Source organism: Lissotriton vulgaris, unplaced genomic scaffold (assembly GCF_964263255.1).
Source record: "Lissotriton vulgaris unplaced genomic scaffold, aLisVul1.2 SCAFFOLD_2147, whole genome shotgun sequence".
Classification (NCBI taxonomy): Eukaryota; Metazoa; Chordata; class Amphibia; order Caudata; family Salamandridae; genus Lissotriton; species Lissotriton vulgaris.
This window is the reverse complement of record NW_028240929.1, coordinates 245,009-260,978: the sequence shown is the minus strand read 5'-3', so window position 1 is coordinate 260,978 and position 15,970 is coordinate 245,009. Positions and strand designations below refer to the sequence as shown.

The window sequence follows — 15,970 nt, the reverse complement described above, 5'->3', positions numbered from 1 at the left end:
GAGGCTTGCTTGCACCATGCTGGTGCAGTCATTGTATGCTAAAAAACGTTAAGCTTTTAATGCACGCATCATCCAAAAAAATTTAAAGACGGCAGGCCAGGGTTAAGTGTAGCTCTTTCATAGGCCTTCAATCTGGTATAAAAGTGTTGTATGTTGCTAGTGTGCCTGTTGCATACCGATATGTTTAACTAAACTGGCCCTGCAGCCATACAGCCATATTTTGGGGCCAGGATTGTGATTTGCCACTTTTGTTTTGTCGTTAAATGTATGAAAATCAACTGCAGATCAGGCATAGTTTATTTACAGCGTGCCTGTACTGGGAGAGTTGTAAATGTAAATGTGTGTATACTTGTAAAGTGCACTGCCCCCCATCTCGGGGCATCCTGAGGCTGCATACCGCTGTGGAACCCTTCCTGGCTTTCCCTCCTGGGCACCCCCAAGGTGAAGCCAAGCATCCCGGCACTGTTGGGGCCGTTGTGGAGATTAAGCAAGCTATTGCCCAGAGTTGCAGAGTGGGACGCATGATTAGAGTAGGCACCGAGGCGAGAATTATCGAGTCCGCGGACATTGAGCCCAAGACCCTGCCGCGTCGGGAATTGAACCCTGGTCCCAGGCCTGACCTCTGCTTCAAGGTCTGCCGCTTCTAACCAGTGAGCCACACTTCTCCACAAGTTGTCCATAGTTGTGTGGTTCTATTAATGTTTCTAGTTGCTTCTTCATAAGGTTTGTCACAGTTGATCACATATCTAGAGTATTTTCTAATATATAAGTAACTTGCTCTAGTGGGCAAACTGCTAATAAACATTTTAAATATTCTTTCGAAGGTAAAGAAAGAAAATGGGTAAACCCCTCCATAAGAAATTTATAGCGTTGCCTACTGCTGTAAGGTCTAGTTGCATTATTTTCCTATTAGTTGCGAATGTGAGAGCTTGAGTGAAATTGTCATTAAGTTGATGGCTATGGGCATTTACAAGATTAGTAATTACTTCTAAAAGACAAAACCTTATCCTAGGCCGAAACTCAAACATTTGATCACCTATGAAAAAAATAATATATGGCATGTTTCCAGAAGTGAAGTTGGATCCCTAGTAATTGCCTGTGGGCTTTTCTTTTCTAGTCAGTTACTGAGTGATGGCACGAATGCGGTCAACGTTGCAAACCTTAGCACTATGCCCACGGCTGCACCACCTTCCAGCACTGGTGTAAGGAAAGCATGGCATGAACATGTCACTCAGGACCTGCGTAATCATTTGGTGCATAAACTGTAAGTATTTTCACATATTTGGCAGGTCACCAAAATTATGCATTTGGAAACCATCTTCAGCTTGTCTCTCCATTGTACATCTTCTCGAGGGCAGTTTAGAGATGATGCCACAGATGATATCTAGATTTCCTTATTTTGAATATGTTGGCCCTCGTGAAATTTTGGAAGCACTTATTGGGCAGGATTGAACCAGATTTCTAACTTGTGGATTATAAATCTGTTCAAGATTTTGCATGTTTTTCTGCACTTCTATTTCTCAATCACAGGAAGAGCTAAAATCACATTAGTAAAGTGTAAATAACAGAAATGTTTATCTCTGCATTGTAACATCCTCACTGATTGTGGTAAAAGATTCCCTCCAGCATGTAGCCCCTGGAATACTTCCCCTTATTTAAAGCATGTAACTTTTATTGGAAGTAGAAGCTTTAAAAATTCCAACTGCGTGACACCTCCATAGTGTAAAGCAGGTCAGCATTTGCTCCGAATTGCCTATTAAAACGGAATAAAAAAACTATATTGCAGCACTGAGCTGAAACATGTTAAACCTTAGCATATGAGCCTTTGTATTACATTAGTCAAAAATGAAGGAAAATAATGCAGTAGGTCAAAAAAGGTATTGGGTCAAAAAATAAATTCTTCCTTTAAATAGTCAATAAACACTGCACTGGCACGTTGCCTTACAGCTTCAGTTCTTTTTTTTAATTTCTTATCTCACGCTGACTAAATCCTTGAACACTTAAAGGGGATTTTCTCCCTACTTTAAGGAATGGTTCCTCAAAACCTTTCCCCTTCACTTGCTTTATCTTTCTTCACCTACCCTATTTTCTCCCAAATATTTGAGATAACTTCACTCACAATGCCTTCACTATTTATGATGTGGATTACATCACCACTTTTCATAAAGCACTTATTAGAGGAACTAATAAGTTGAGCTTTCAGTTGGAGATTCCACAAACGGCTGTCTCCATAATAATGGGAACAGTCCAGCCCGAAACCGGTCCTAGGATGCTTGTTTCCAGTACAGGGTGAACCTGGCTTGGCAGTTCAGGCTGGACTGTTCCCATGGGGCACAGGATCAAGACTGATTTGCATATGGCTGGGTTCAAACTGGAATGACATGGTGAGCAAAAAAACGATGGATTCAGGCCCAGATCTATGTACTGGGGCGAATGTATGACATTGTTCTGCATTCTGTCCATCAACTGCTGTTTTTGCATCCATAATTATGGAATCACTCCATCCAATGTCAGCATAGAGTCTTGACATTACTTATGGTCTCTGGATTTTGTGAGTTTGCAAAGAGAAATGTCTTTATCATGAGTCAATAAGATTGCAACATCCTGGCTACTCAAAGTGCAAGCTTCCAGAACACAGTCCTTGTTTACTACAGGTACCAAAACCTTATTGAATCATTGAGACGGCTGTAACGTAAACGCATACAACTGCACTAGAAACCTTATGTACCTCCATAGTGAGAGTACTAAATGATTAATAATGCGGGACACGCCGTCTGTGGATTTGCTGCTGTTCTCCTCGAGACTGCCAATGACTCAGCTAAGTTACGGAGAAATGACAGATCACTGTGGGAAATACTATCCTCTTTGCTGCCAGTTTACCAAGGAAACACAGACAAGACTTCAGAGAGATCAATCAGGAGGACAGCTTGTATAAGCCTAGGTGATAACTGTGGCTTTTGATTCACAAGGTTTACCTTCCACTCAGTTCTGCCATGATGTCTTTTTACGATGTGCATCCTTGTCAAGGTTTAAAGCCTTGTCATTTGCTGCACAAATATTAGCATTTAAACTTCCCTTCAACGGTTCAGTTCTGTATGGCACCCACATGGATAGTGAAAACGAGTGGATGAAGAAGACAGTGGAGACACTTAAAGCGTCTGGTCTTGAAGAAATTCTGTTAAGCTCAATATTCGTGTCAAGACTACACATATCAAGACAGGCAGAGGGTTCAATCTTGTAAGTGGTACAGTTAACAGAGCTCTGGGAAGCAACATCAGCAAGCCTCATACCAAAGAGACCCAGCTAGAGGAAGAATACAATAACCTCCTTAGGAAAATCCAGGACTCTGTCCACACAATAAAACCTCCACTTCTCCAATGGGAGGAAGTGTCTTGCAATACCTGGCAGAGTAATACTTAGACAAGTTGATGTTGCAGATCGTCAAGGCATATAGCTGTTCATTTCAACTCCCCTCCTCCCACAATTCCACCAAACTATGCTCCGAAGCACTAATTGCCTGCATTAAAATAGGAGGATATTACAAAAACAAGCACTAGAACTTGCCCCTCCACCACACCGAGGATAGAGATCTACTCAAGTTATTTTTTGGGAACAAAGAAAGCATATCCTACAATATTGGTTTTGTCAGACCAACCAGAACATGAAAAGAAAAATTCAAAATGTTGGATTTGCATTAAAGTGGATTTGTCTGTTTTTATATCGTAGAGGCGGAAAAACAGAAGATGCTCCTGAGAAAAGCTCACTACAAATTCAAAGTGCTCTCTTTCGGTCTCAAGTCTTTACCAAGGGCATTTTCCAAAATATTGCTTTCATTGCATCCTACCTTCACAGGCAAGAAATCTATGTTTATCCAACCTTCGATGACAAGTTAATATCACATCCACCAAAGCAAGTCTGTCAGGATTTCAACTCCATGATCCCATTAATGCATCACATGGGTATCCATGTCAACATTGAAAAATCAACGTTGATGCCTGTGCATACACTAGATTATCTAGGAGAGACTATAAAAGCATTGAAAAAAGCAAGGTCCCCTTTGGAGAGCAGAGTATCTACCATCTTTAAGAAATTTCATAAACTGCTTCAGACTCCTGCGCGACTCCAACAAGACCCAACTCGCATAGAATCTATCCGATCTAGAAGGTGCCTGATGCAGGACCTTCCTCACAGTTCCTTCTCCCGCAGCAGAGAAGCGTCCTGGAGATTCCCCCAGCTTGTAGGCCCATAGAGGGACCTGTTCTCCTCTGGTTTACACATAACCAAGTTCTCTTGTTGACAATGGAACCAACTAGTTGCCCCAGTATTGGACTTTCATAGATTCCCATGCTTAGTATCATTCCCCGTCGTTGGAATGGGAGTCTCGGTAAAAAGAAAATACCATAGCAGTAGGTACAAAAGAGAAACCTAGGCCTAGGCCTCATCTGATTTTGTAGCCTATCCGCCTCTTTTTGTAAAAGCGACCAAAAAATTTGCAACAACCAATCAGAATAGCCTCACCCCATAGAACCCTCCTGAGAGAGCTTCAGAGCATCAGATTTTCTACCGCACGTTGTGCTTAGGGAGTCTCCACTGAGCTCTGCTCAGATTTCTCTTCAGTTTTGGAATTTTTTCCATTTCTTCAACTCTACTATGTCTGATAAGGAGAAGGCGGCGTTATTTAGAGCTTGTGCTACCTGTTCAAAGAAGAGGCTGTTCGTTGAGGACAAGCATAAAGACTGTATTTACTGCTTGTACCCAGATTGTAGCGTTCTAATCTAGGACCCTGATCGATACTGTGACCCTATGCCCCTATACGGCTATAAATCCATGTATTCCCTATATTGGCATAACCGATCAAATGCAATATTCAGAAACTCGTCTCTGGCCTCACACGAACAGAGCCACATTTCAGAATCGCTTTCTCTGCCACTTCCTTTGCAACCAATTAGTGCAATGACATAGCAGAAGTTACTATCTAAGATTCCTAGATTAACACTCCGAGTTCTTCAACAAGATAAAAACTCAGCAACCTGGGAAAGCCCCGCTTGCTAGGTTTTGATTAGTAATAGAACTCTAATGAGCACTGATAGACGATCACTTCCTAGTGACATCTTTATTGACGTCTTATGTCCAAAAACTTACGTCAAACAAGGCACCTTTCAGGTATAAATATTACCAACGTTGCCTTAAGCAAACGCTAGCTGCTGTTATGCTGATGATACCATAGCTGCTATCGCTACTGCTATCGCTGCTAACGAGCGAACAATGGTGTGGTGAACTTAGGAGCTGAACAGCCGTCCCCCTGCAAAGAGCCCAGCAGATGCAAGCTGCCCGCGGACGCTGCCCCTCCTCCTCTTCCTCGACGCGCTGAGAGAGACGCTGTCTTTTCTCCTGCAGAGAAATCCAGCTCCGGCGTTTCCAGGCTACCCTTGCGGGTGACTGGGATATCGACCCCCTGAAGGAGATACCAGACCTCCATCATTCTATTCCAGAGGTATGGTGTTGACTAAACTCTTAGAGAGAATTCTTGAAGCAAACCTTGGCAAAACCAACTTAACTAAAGCTACTTACTTACTCCCCTCCCACGTATTAGGCTTAGGTCAGGTACACTGGGGTAGGCGTAGTTAGAAGCACCAGTTGAGTATTTTAGCCTAATGTATTTATGAATGTATATATGCTTTATTCATTTTAAACCATTGTATGGCTAAGAAACCATATCAATGCTTTTACAGTATTATTTCGCAATACTCATCTTACTGTACGTACTTTTTATAATAACAAGTCTTGCAATTGTGGCAATTCATTTCTCTTGTACGAGAAGAAAGACTGTTCAATAAATGTTACCCTTTATTGAAAACGTCCGTCTCTCTATTCTCTACATACTGTGAAAGTAAACTGCACAACCACTGACTGAGTAAAATAACTGTCTATTGTTTCACACGACCCTAGAGATTGACTCTTATCTGAGGAGCAAAGTTGTCATGTTGCACGGTTGTTGGAAAACTGAATCCCTTCTTGTCTGTACCAGGGAAGCTGATCACTTCCTATTCAGTCAAGAAAGTTTCCAGTGACCTCTGAGCTAGTTGGTAACAAACCCAATTAAGTTTAGCATAGTCAATAGAGGCCTGGAAGATCCGCACTTCTACGCCGATACTACTGTTTGTTATTCCAATGCGCAGGGCCTATTGGGAAAATAGGAACTACACTACATGGCGCCCAAACGTTTGGTAAGGCGATAAACTAACGCAAGACGTTAGAGTAACTCAGTCGTGCATTTTTCACACAGACCCCTTTCTCCCGTAAATACTCCAATAGACGTCTGGAGTGGGTGAAAGGTTAAAATCCGCCCGAACTCAGTAGGAAGAGATTCCTATGTAAAGCTCTGGTTTATTCAACGTTGAAGGATACAGTGTTCCAAAATATTGTGCACCTAATCTTTGTCTCCTTGGATACCTGCTCTGCAAACCTTGCATTTATACAATGCCAGGAGAAAACGGAACCACTGGGGCCGCAGTAGATGCGACTCAGCAGGGTCCCGACACTACTACTGAACCGGGTGCAATAATCATCCCGGTGCATTTAAGAAAGTCTATATCGTTGAAACTTGTAGAGTATGGACTGACACCACAAGGTGGTACAGTAATTTTCGTGATAGAGGCACACGAATATCGGCAGACAGAGGTATTCTATTCATGGATAAACTTTCCAGCGGCAAACGCTAGAACAAAAGAGTTTCACTATTACAAAATAGAGAAACCACCGGATGAGTACGCTCCTTTCGAGGAGACTGAAATCCCACTAGAATTCCAAGAGCACCTGCTCTGGTTTAATGGCGCCCTAAAACACAATGATCATATTACCAGGCTCGGTCCACTAGGTAGACCAGGAGCAACGTGGCCGGTTCTAGCCAGCTACACACCACATCCGGACATTGATAAAATGTCAAAAGAAGAGCTGTTAGCACAGCTAAAAACACTTATAAAAATACATAGGCAATTAGTCCAATATGTAATGCGGACTGCTACAGTCCAACCAGCTGTTAATGTACCACAGCTGACCCCTCATCAGGGGAACACAAATAAAATTACACCACAGAACATACAGTCATGTCTTGGTAAAACACCCGTAAAACGGGAATAAATTCCTTTCTGGTTAGCACAAAAAATCACTCAAATAGAAGCAGTATTTCCGGATACTACCCCTGTTGAGAAACACAGAATCTTGACCATCTGCCTTCCTATGGGAATCGCACCACACGTGGAGGACTGTGACACTTGGGGTACAGTCTTTGCTTCCATTTACACAAAAACACATGATGTTCCGTCTATGGCGGTAATACCAGATGTACTAAGACAGATTCAAAATGAATACGGTCCAGAACCTGCTTTAACTCTTGGTATGAAATTACTGAAAGACTTCAAGCAGGTCTCGGCTATATTAGTAGCCAATATAAAGGGAGAAGCAGCATCTGTGGCGATCCGCCAGAAGTTGAAGGAAACTGATATAACAGATCAGCCAATTAAGCTTGCCAGAATCATAGAAAAATGCTATGAAGAATTAGGTAGAGACAGCTTGGGTGGAAAACCAGTAAAGCCCCAACTGCTCGAAAATCCTGAAAAATTATTTATTAAAAATAATTCAAATACTCCTAAAAAGAGCTGGGATGGAAATAAACAATTCACTCCCAAGGAAAAAGTTTTCCAGTCCAGAGGAAGGTCTCCTCGACGGAGGGAAAGAACTCCGACTCGAACACCAGTCTCCCCAGAGGGAGCCCTCTGAGAAAAGATACAACCTTAGAAATAGGGATAATTTGAAAAAACCTGATAGATATCAAAGTATTGATACACGTCCCTCTCAATCTTTTTCGCAGAAATCGGAAAGAAGAGGACGGTCAGACCCAGGAGAGCACACCAAGTCCAAAGACAAGGAACCTGCTCAGAATAAAAAATCTCAATTTCCAAAAAAGAAGGTAGCCAGTATTAGAGTAATCAACCATGCCGAGAATACTGAGGACACAGTTAAAAACAGGGGAGTGGGCACAGACAATGCTAGACAGTGCAGCAGAAATCACTATAGCCCGCAAGATCTTGAAGAGTCATCTGGAGACAGTGGACACGAATGAATACATTGAGGTTGAAATTGCCGACCCCAGACTTAGCGAGCCCCATAAGATATACAAAATAACATTGCGTATAGAGGGTGATAAGACTAGGAAAATAAGAGGTCTATTTTGGGAAAAACTCTCAAAAGGCTATGATATTCTGTTAGCTGAAAACGATTGGCGCCCAGAGTTTGTCAGGGAGTGCCCTTGCGGCGATGAAATGATTATGCCTGCCTTCTGGAATCACATTCCGATTCACAAAAAATATACTTATGTAAGGAAATGGGCAGTAGCCCAGGCACCGGCATTATACAAAAATCATGTAGGATGGGATGAGGACTCACCTCCTCACAAAATCCAGTTAAAAAGTGAACCAACTGCCCAAAGGCAGTATCCCATTAAGCAAGAAGCTAAAAAACAAGTCAGGGAGATCTTAGATCAACTTGAATACCAGGGGGTGATTGAAACATGCACCTCTCAAATGAACAATCCTTTGTTTCCTGTCTCCAAGCCAGACAATTCATATCGTCTAGTTTTGGACTACAGACACCTTAATGCATGTTGCAAAACATTTGCAGTACAAAATTCGCATAGTGCTGCACTAATAAACAACATAGTTAGGAAAAAATATAAAACAACATTAGACATATCTAATGGTTTCTTTTGTCAAAACATTGCACCAGAAAGCAGGTATTTGACCGCTTTCTCCGTAATGGGGTCTCAGAAAAATTTCTGTAGGCTCCCACAGGGGTTCAAGAACAGCCCAGGACTATTCTCAGCTAGAGTAACAGAGTTACTACAAATATATGATGATGAAGCATTATCTTCCGTAGATGATATCTATCTCACAGATGACGACTTGGAGACTCACTTGAAAAGAGTGAACACCATTATACTTGGGTTCACAGCAGAGGGTTACAAATTCAACTTTAAAAAGTCCTGAATTGCCCATCTGACAGTAATATTCTTAGGATACGAATTATCAAGTGAAGGAAAAAGCCTAGCGGACAACTTCTTAGAGAAGTGCGCTGTACTCCAAGCTCCAAAAACGCTGAAGAATTTACAATCGATACTAGGTTTTCTGAATTTCGGAAAAACTTACATTCTAAATTACGCAGAGAGGGTTAAACCTCTCTACGAACTAATTAAACCTGATTTTAAACAAATCACCTGGACTCAAAAACACACAGAAATTTTGAGTTCACTGCAAACAGAAATGTTAGCAAAAGCAAAATTAGATCCACGTGACAACACACGCGATCTTGTAATCCGAGTCATCCCAGGAGGATGCGGATTCGCGTACCTGACCTCTAATGAGGGAGAAAAGGTACCAATTTCAATTAAATCTCACTTGTACACACAAGCAGAAAAGACATTCAGTCACACAGAAAGAACTGTGAACGCAGTGCAAATTGCATTAGCAAATGAACGAGAACTAGCACACGGCAAAAGGATTAATATCCTCACAGTGGAATCCGCCTTCGAGGCGCTATTCAGCCCAGTAAACCTGCCTACAGTGTCACTTGATCCGAAATGGAAACAGTGTATAGATTCTCTAGGAGCAGAAGATGTGAAATACTATTTCGCCCGCAATTCAAAGAACTGAATGATTTAGAATATGAAGAAGAATATCCTCTGCCAATCGAACTTCTGCCTCTCCCACAATACGCCTGTATAATCTATACAGATAGATTTGTACAGCATTTCAACGTAGAGAGCAAATCCTACGATGCAGCCTGTGCGATTGTTAAGGGTCGTTGGCTGTGCGGCAAATTCAGACCGAAAATAACAAAAACTGAATCAGTAAGAAACTGTTCGGCTCAGAGAGCTGAAATCAGATCTTTAAAGATGGCGCTTGAAAATGCAGAACGTGAATTCCCGACACTAATCGTGTGCGATTCTCATTTTTGCCTTCAACTCTTACAATAATAAGTTGCAGAGCTGGATTGAAAACGATTACAAAGATGACACAGGTGCCACAATAAAGCATAAATTGCTCTGGAAACAGGTAGCTCTTTTTCAGAAAGAACTACAAAAGACTCGCGTGATACACGCACAGAGTCTTCAACGTGATGGCGTTCACGTTGCAGGGAATTCATTGGCTAATACAGCCACAGCGGAAGCAACTAAACCGGCTTCTGTAGCCACAAAAAAGCGTGCAGAAAAATACATAGACGGGGAAACCATGCTGGCAGTAAAAACAACCGTAAAAGGCGACTGTGCAGCACTGCCCGTGAACTATCCACTCAATTATGCATACGTAATCGATGCAAACTCCGTTCCTTTTGCTCGAATCCCTGGAGTGGGGGATAGAGTGATTCCAAACAGGGACTGGAGGGGCTTCCTATTACAGGAAGCACATATGGGGTTGGGTCTGAGACACCAAACAATCAGGGACTCTCTGAGAGAATTAGAATCAGAGTACTGGTGGCCGGAAATGAGTGAAGGTATTCATGACTTTGCAAAAAACTGTGAAGACTGCAACAGAGATCGCAGTGGAGAACCGGCAAGTGTAGTGTCAGAAGCCATAATAGAAAGCATTAGGCAATCTATCCTCTCTATCATAAAAGAGAAACGCGTCCCATTGTACATCATTAAGGCTATACACACTTAAAAAATGTGGCCCCAGCGCTCGGCTGACGCCAGAACGGTTATAAAAGATCTGCGAGTCTTTATCGGCACATACGCAATTGCCATGTTCCATTCTGACCAGGGTCCTGCTTTTAGCTCTCGAGCTTATAAGGAGGCCATGGCCAGCATGGGAGTTGGGTTGCGGTATTCTTGTCCGTCACACCCCGAAGGGAATAGTGTGGTAGAAAGAAAAAAACGGGACATAAAGCGATCTATAACAGCGAAGGTATTGGGTTCGGGTGCTGGGTGGGTCAAACATCTAATAAGTGTCCAAATCGGTCTTAATAATTTTCCAAGAAATTCTCTAAAAGGTTTCAGCCCATACGAACTATTGTTTGGAACTAGAATGAGTGTTCAGGACTTAGATAGTCAAGTATCAGTGGTACAAGATAAGAAAACAGACTTTGACATCAAAGATCGTTTGGCTGTTTCACAGGACTTGAATGAAACAAGAAAATCCTTAAGCAACATAAAGTTAAAACAACAGCCAGATACCACTGACGAGGCACCACAAGCAACAGCCCCAGCAAGGCCTGTCTGGATTCCAAAGATTGGGGATCTAGTCAGAGAAAAAATAGCGGTGAAGAAGGAATTTGGGCCTTCTTACAGAAAAGCAGTACCTGTCTTGGCAGTCACCGGAACAAGATCAGTAGTACTACCGCCCCTTGCTGGTAAAAAGGAGAACAGAGTTGTATCAATCGACCTGGTAAAGCCACAAGCATGTGGCCTATAATCAACAGCAGGCCCAGTGGACTCCCAAGAAACAACAGAATACCCAAACTTGCAACAATCCAAGAGGTTCAAACTGAAAGACTAATCACATTCGATTAGCCTGCAGTGCACAGAGAAGGACTATGCAATAATGCCATGGAACTCGTGCCTCTTGAGACACAGATTGAAACAGTTCATCAAGAAACACCAGTCTACAATAATGTGGCATCAGAGAGTGCTACCGAAAGACAGATTGAAAGAACAATCCCAACAATTGACAGAACTGCCTCTGGCTATTTCATCGACTTCGACAACTTTTCCGAGGATCAAAGCAACCCCGAAGTGATGCCAGAAATAAAAAAGACTTATAGAGAAAAAGCTACGGAACTCTTTCATCAATTGAAGGAAATTTACCTTATTTCCCCATGGTTAGAGTTCTGGTTCGATCTAGGTGTATTTTTCCTCCTGCTTTGGCTCATCATGGTACTTTGTTTGGGAAAATTCATTGAGGGAAATATAGTACAATGGACACAGCAAGTCAGAACATCAACCTAGTCCTCAAACCACACAGATCATCCCACGTGAAGAAAAGAGAACTGTCAACAGTAAACGTCACAGCCATTCCAATACCCGGTGGGGTAGTATGGGAGAAAACTGACTGAGATCTATGGTCCGGTCGAGATCCTGAAGTATCCTCATCAACTGAAGGTTTCCTTAAGTGACTTTGTAAAACCTAGTACATTCTCTGATGATTGGGACTTTAACAGTATTAATGACATGATGTCTGATTTAGTAATGTCAGCTAGATTCACAGAACATGATTATTTACAAGGTTCGTCTAGTTATGAACAATTGTTCTGTTATACACATTATGGCGATCATTATTTGCATAAATCTGCACAGCCTAGAAATGTTTTTAAGTATAATCAATGGGAACATTGTGCTACACCACCTAAAAGCAGTTCTAAAACATTCTTTGAGAAATTCAAGTACTTCTCAGGGTTTAACACCAGTGATGCAGAAACGTTTTATTACAAACTGTTAGATAGAACAGGAATGAAAACAATGCTGACAAACACTAAATCAATATATTCTGAAGCATTTTATGAAAAAATTATGACATTTGGTTTTGATTATTGGAAAAATAACATTGAAACAAAAACCATTAGGGGTACGAAAGATTGGCAGGTACAAGGCCTAGAAGCACTATTCAGAACCTGCATGATACCAGAACAAATTATGTTTTTAAATGACACAATTCATCAAACTTCCTGTCTTGGCCTAGCTAAGATCAAAGACCTAAACAAACCGTCTATTCCAAAGCCAATACCCGAGAAAGCAACAACAGATATTGAGATAGACGTAACTAAAATTTTACATTTTAACAGAACACATCCTGATTGGAAAAAGTGGTTAATCTGGCCTACTGACACAAACAACTGTCAAGATAGATTCCTGAATAAAACACAGGGGTTAAAAATGACCAGACAAGACCCTAGATACTCCCAGAGACAACATCCAGGGATAGTAACAACATACAGTGTAGGGAAACTCTGCCTCGAATGGCTAGGATCATCCACACTGGCTGAAATTAAGCAACACTTATCTTTACTTAAAGATGGTGCTGATTTGCGCGATTTTATTATGGGACCACGCAAACAGCGTCAAAAGCGTTTCATAGCGGCCAGCATGTATGCTGCGTACAACGAGGCTTGGAAAGTCACACAAATTGAAACAGCAGAGAAAATACGAGAAATTGATCGTATTAATTTGGAAAAATCACTTTCTGTAGTGGACAATGGGTTAATGACTCTGTCCTCCAGAATATATTCGTTGGACAATATTGTATCCTCTGCCTTTGATATAATAGACAGAGACTTGCTAATGTTACAGCATGGCCAGTCACAATTACGTTCTATTGTACAATTAGGCTGGACGCTGCAAAATCTTCGTTCAGGCTATGTGCCTTGGCGTTTAATCAACACAATGTCATTGTTTTCCATTTTTAACCTTACTGATAAACAAATCAGCTTGGCACAGAAAGGAGCAGACTATACAATCCTGAGCATCGAAAACTTGAGAGATTGCCATTGACAATGTCAGAAAGTCCTGTCATTGAATGGATAATACACGGAATTATCACTATTCCGATAACAACTTTCCGATTTAAAAAAATGCCTTGAATACATACCTACTGGCCAGTATGAACGATTGGGTAAAGGATATGTTAAATCGGCACGGAAATTACCATACACACATTCATGCTATAATGACAGCGACAAAAATGTATTTCTTAGTGGTGAAAACTGTAAACGTTCACTAAGCGGTATACTTTTGTGCCAGGGTATTGATTTACACAGAGCCTGTGAAGGTAATTCTAACAACCTTTCATGCCACCAGCTTGTCACACCTGCAACGCAGATAGAGCCTTTCTTTATGCAACTCGCGAATGGGAGTTACATTCTAAGAACGGATCACAGATGTTGTGGCCTTTTGCCAGGAAAAGCGTATCTCGTAAGCGTAACTTCCATGGTCAAATGCTGTATGCAAGCATTGTTCCCGAGTGGCCCTGGAGACATAGAGACTCCCATCTGGCCTCGTCTGCATTTCTCTTCTTTACGAATTGATACTTTAAGCAAAATGAAGTCTGTGCTTTTGCAGACAACAGTGCCCATAACGTCATCAAAAGAGACGTATGATCTCCTAGTTGCAAGGACAGCTACGGAGGTTCATGACCTTTTATCAACAAATTGCCCCGTGCATTTCAGAAATGTTGAGCCAACTCCTTAACATGTCTAGTGCCACAGGCATCCCAGGCATATTTAAGAGGATTTTTACGGGACTGCTAACACCATTTCAAGCAATTCTGGGAATCGTTCCAAATTTTGTCCACTCTGTTTTTGGCGGCATACCCCTATTTTTGGGACTTGTAGCAGGGATTTTATTTTTGACCCTCCTGCTTTGATATGGCAAGCCACAGCTCAGACATGACTCCTATGGGAATGGAAGAAACAATCCTAGCAGTGTGCTACCGGGACAGAATAACTAGAGTCCTTGGATTGGCCAAGCTGAGAGATCTAAACATGACCTGGTTCCTTTCATTCAGACCGATATGGCAAAACTGCATCTTACCTGTACTTCGATGTATGCTATGCGGAGAGGAGTGCGTGTTGGACACCTGTCTTTCACTTCCATCAGCAGTACCAATGGATATCGATACTTTGCTAAGTCCGATAACGGCTCACGCATTGTGTTGTCCCCAGCGGCTACCAATCCTGATGACCGCATTCGTTGAGACTCCTGTGCTACGACTAGGTGGTAACAGTGGAGCGAGTGACAAAAGCAACATCACCCAGGTACGACCTTCTGTGAGCATTGCTGATCCCGACTTTGATGACAGCAATCATTCTCACACCTGCCAAGTTACAGCACTATCGAATTTGGTCGAACTGTTACCTGATTTTGTAGACCAATTCTTTGAGAGCCTGTCTGATATGATGTTCTCACCCGAACAGAAACAATAACTTTAGAGAAGCATTCCGACACACAGCGTTCCCATGAACTCTGGATTCGGCCTTCAGTTTTGAACAACAAAAACTGCTAAAAGCGTTGGAACTCTATTTTCCCCGTTCAAGCAATAATTCTTTTGAATTGAACACTTTTTAATATTCAACTTTTTTGGCACGAAAAATTCTTTGCTTAAGGTAGAACTATTCATAGAGAACAGAAGCTTCTACTTCTATTTTTGGAAACATCTAGAGACATAATAACTTGACACCAGCCTCTAGCACATTTAACTGCAATGCATTTATATGTGATGAAAATATCTCGCCCTTCTTCTGTATTCAGAGATATTTCATGTGTTATTCTTTTTTGCATAATCGTTCATTGATTTCATATGCTATAATTTTTGAATGGTTTTTATGCTTCAAAAACGTACAGTACCTATATTTTCACGTATTTCAAATACACCTATTTCAAATGCATATATGTATTTTGGGGTGGGCAATGTTACACATGCATCTTATTGCTCTAGTTTTAGTAATTTGATGGACATGAATTCGTTGAGTGGGTGTAGCGTTCTAATCTAGGACCCTGATCGATACTGTGACCTTATGCCCCTATACGGCTATAAATCCATTTATTCCCTATATTGGCATAACCGATCAAATGCAATAAAATAAGAAACTCGTCTCTGGCCTCACACGAACAGAGCCACATTTCAGAATCGCTTTCTCTGCCACTTCCTTTGCAACCAATTAGTGCAATGACATAGCAGAAGTTACTATCTAAGATTCCTAGATTAACACTCCGAGTTATTCAACAAGATAAAAACTCAGCAACCTGGGAAAGCCCCGCTTGCTATGTTTTGATTAGTAATAGAACTCTAATGAGCACTGATAGACGATCACTTACTAGTGACATCTTTATTGACGTCTTATGTCCAAAAACTTACGTCAAACAAGGCACCTTTCAGGTATAAATATTACCAACGTTGCCTTAAGCAAACGCTAGCTGCTGTTATGC

At 41.6% G+C, this 15,970-nt stretch overlaps 1 protein-coding gene across 1 annotated transcript in view; it reads left to right on the top strand.

The window, feature by feature from the left end:
* The window catches only part of LOC147672480 (CREB-binding protein-like), a 307,545-nt gene that overhangs the window by 149,752 nt on the left and 141,823 nt on the right, over positions 1-15,970 (top strand). The window contains exon 4 of the mRNA XM_086948007.1: positions 1,118-1,264. Within this exon, the coding sequence (XP_086804133.1) occupies positions 1,118-1,264 (147 nt within the window). The remainder of the gene's footprint in view (positions 1-1,117; positions 1,265-15,970) is intronic.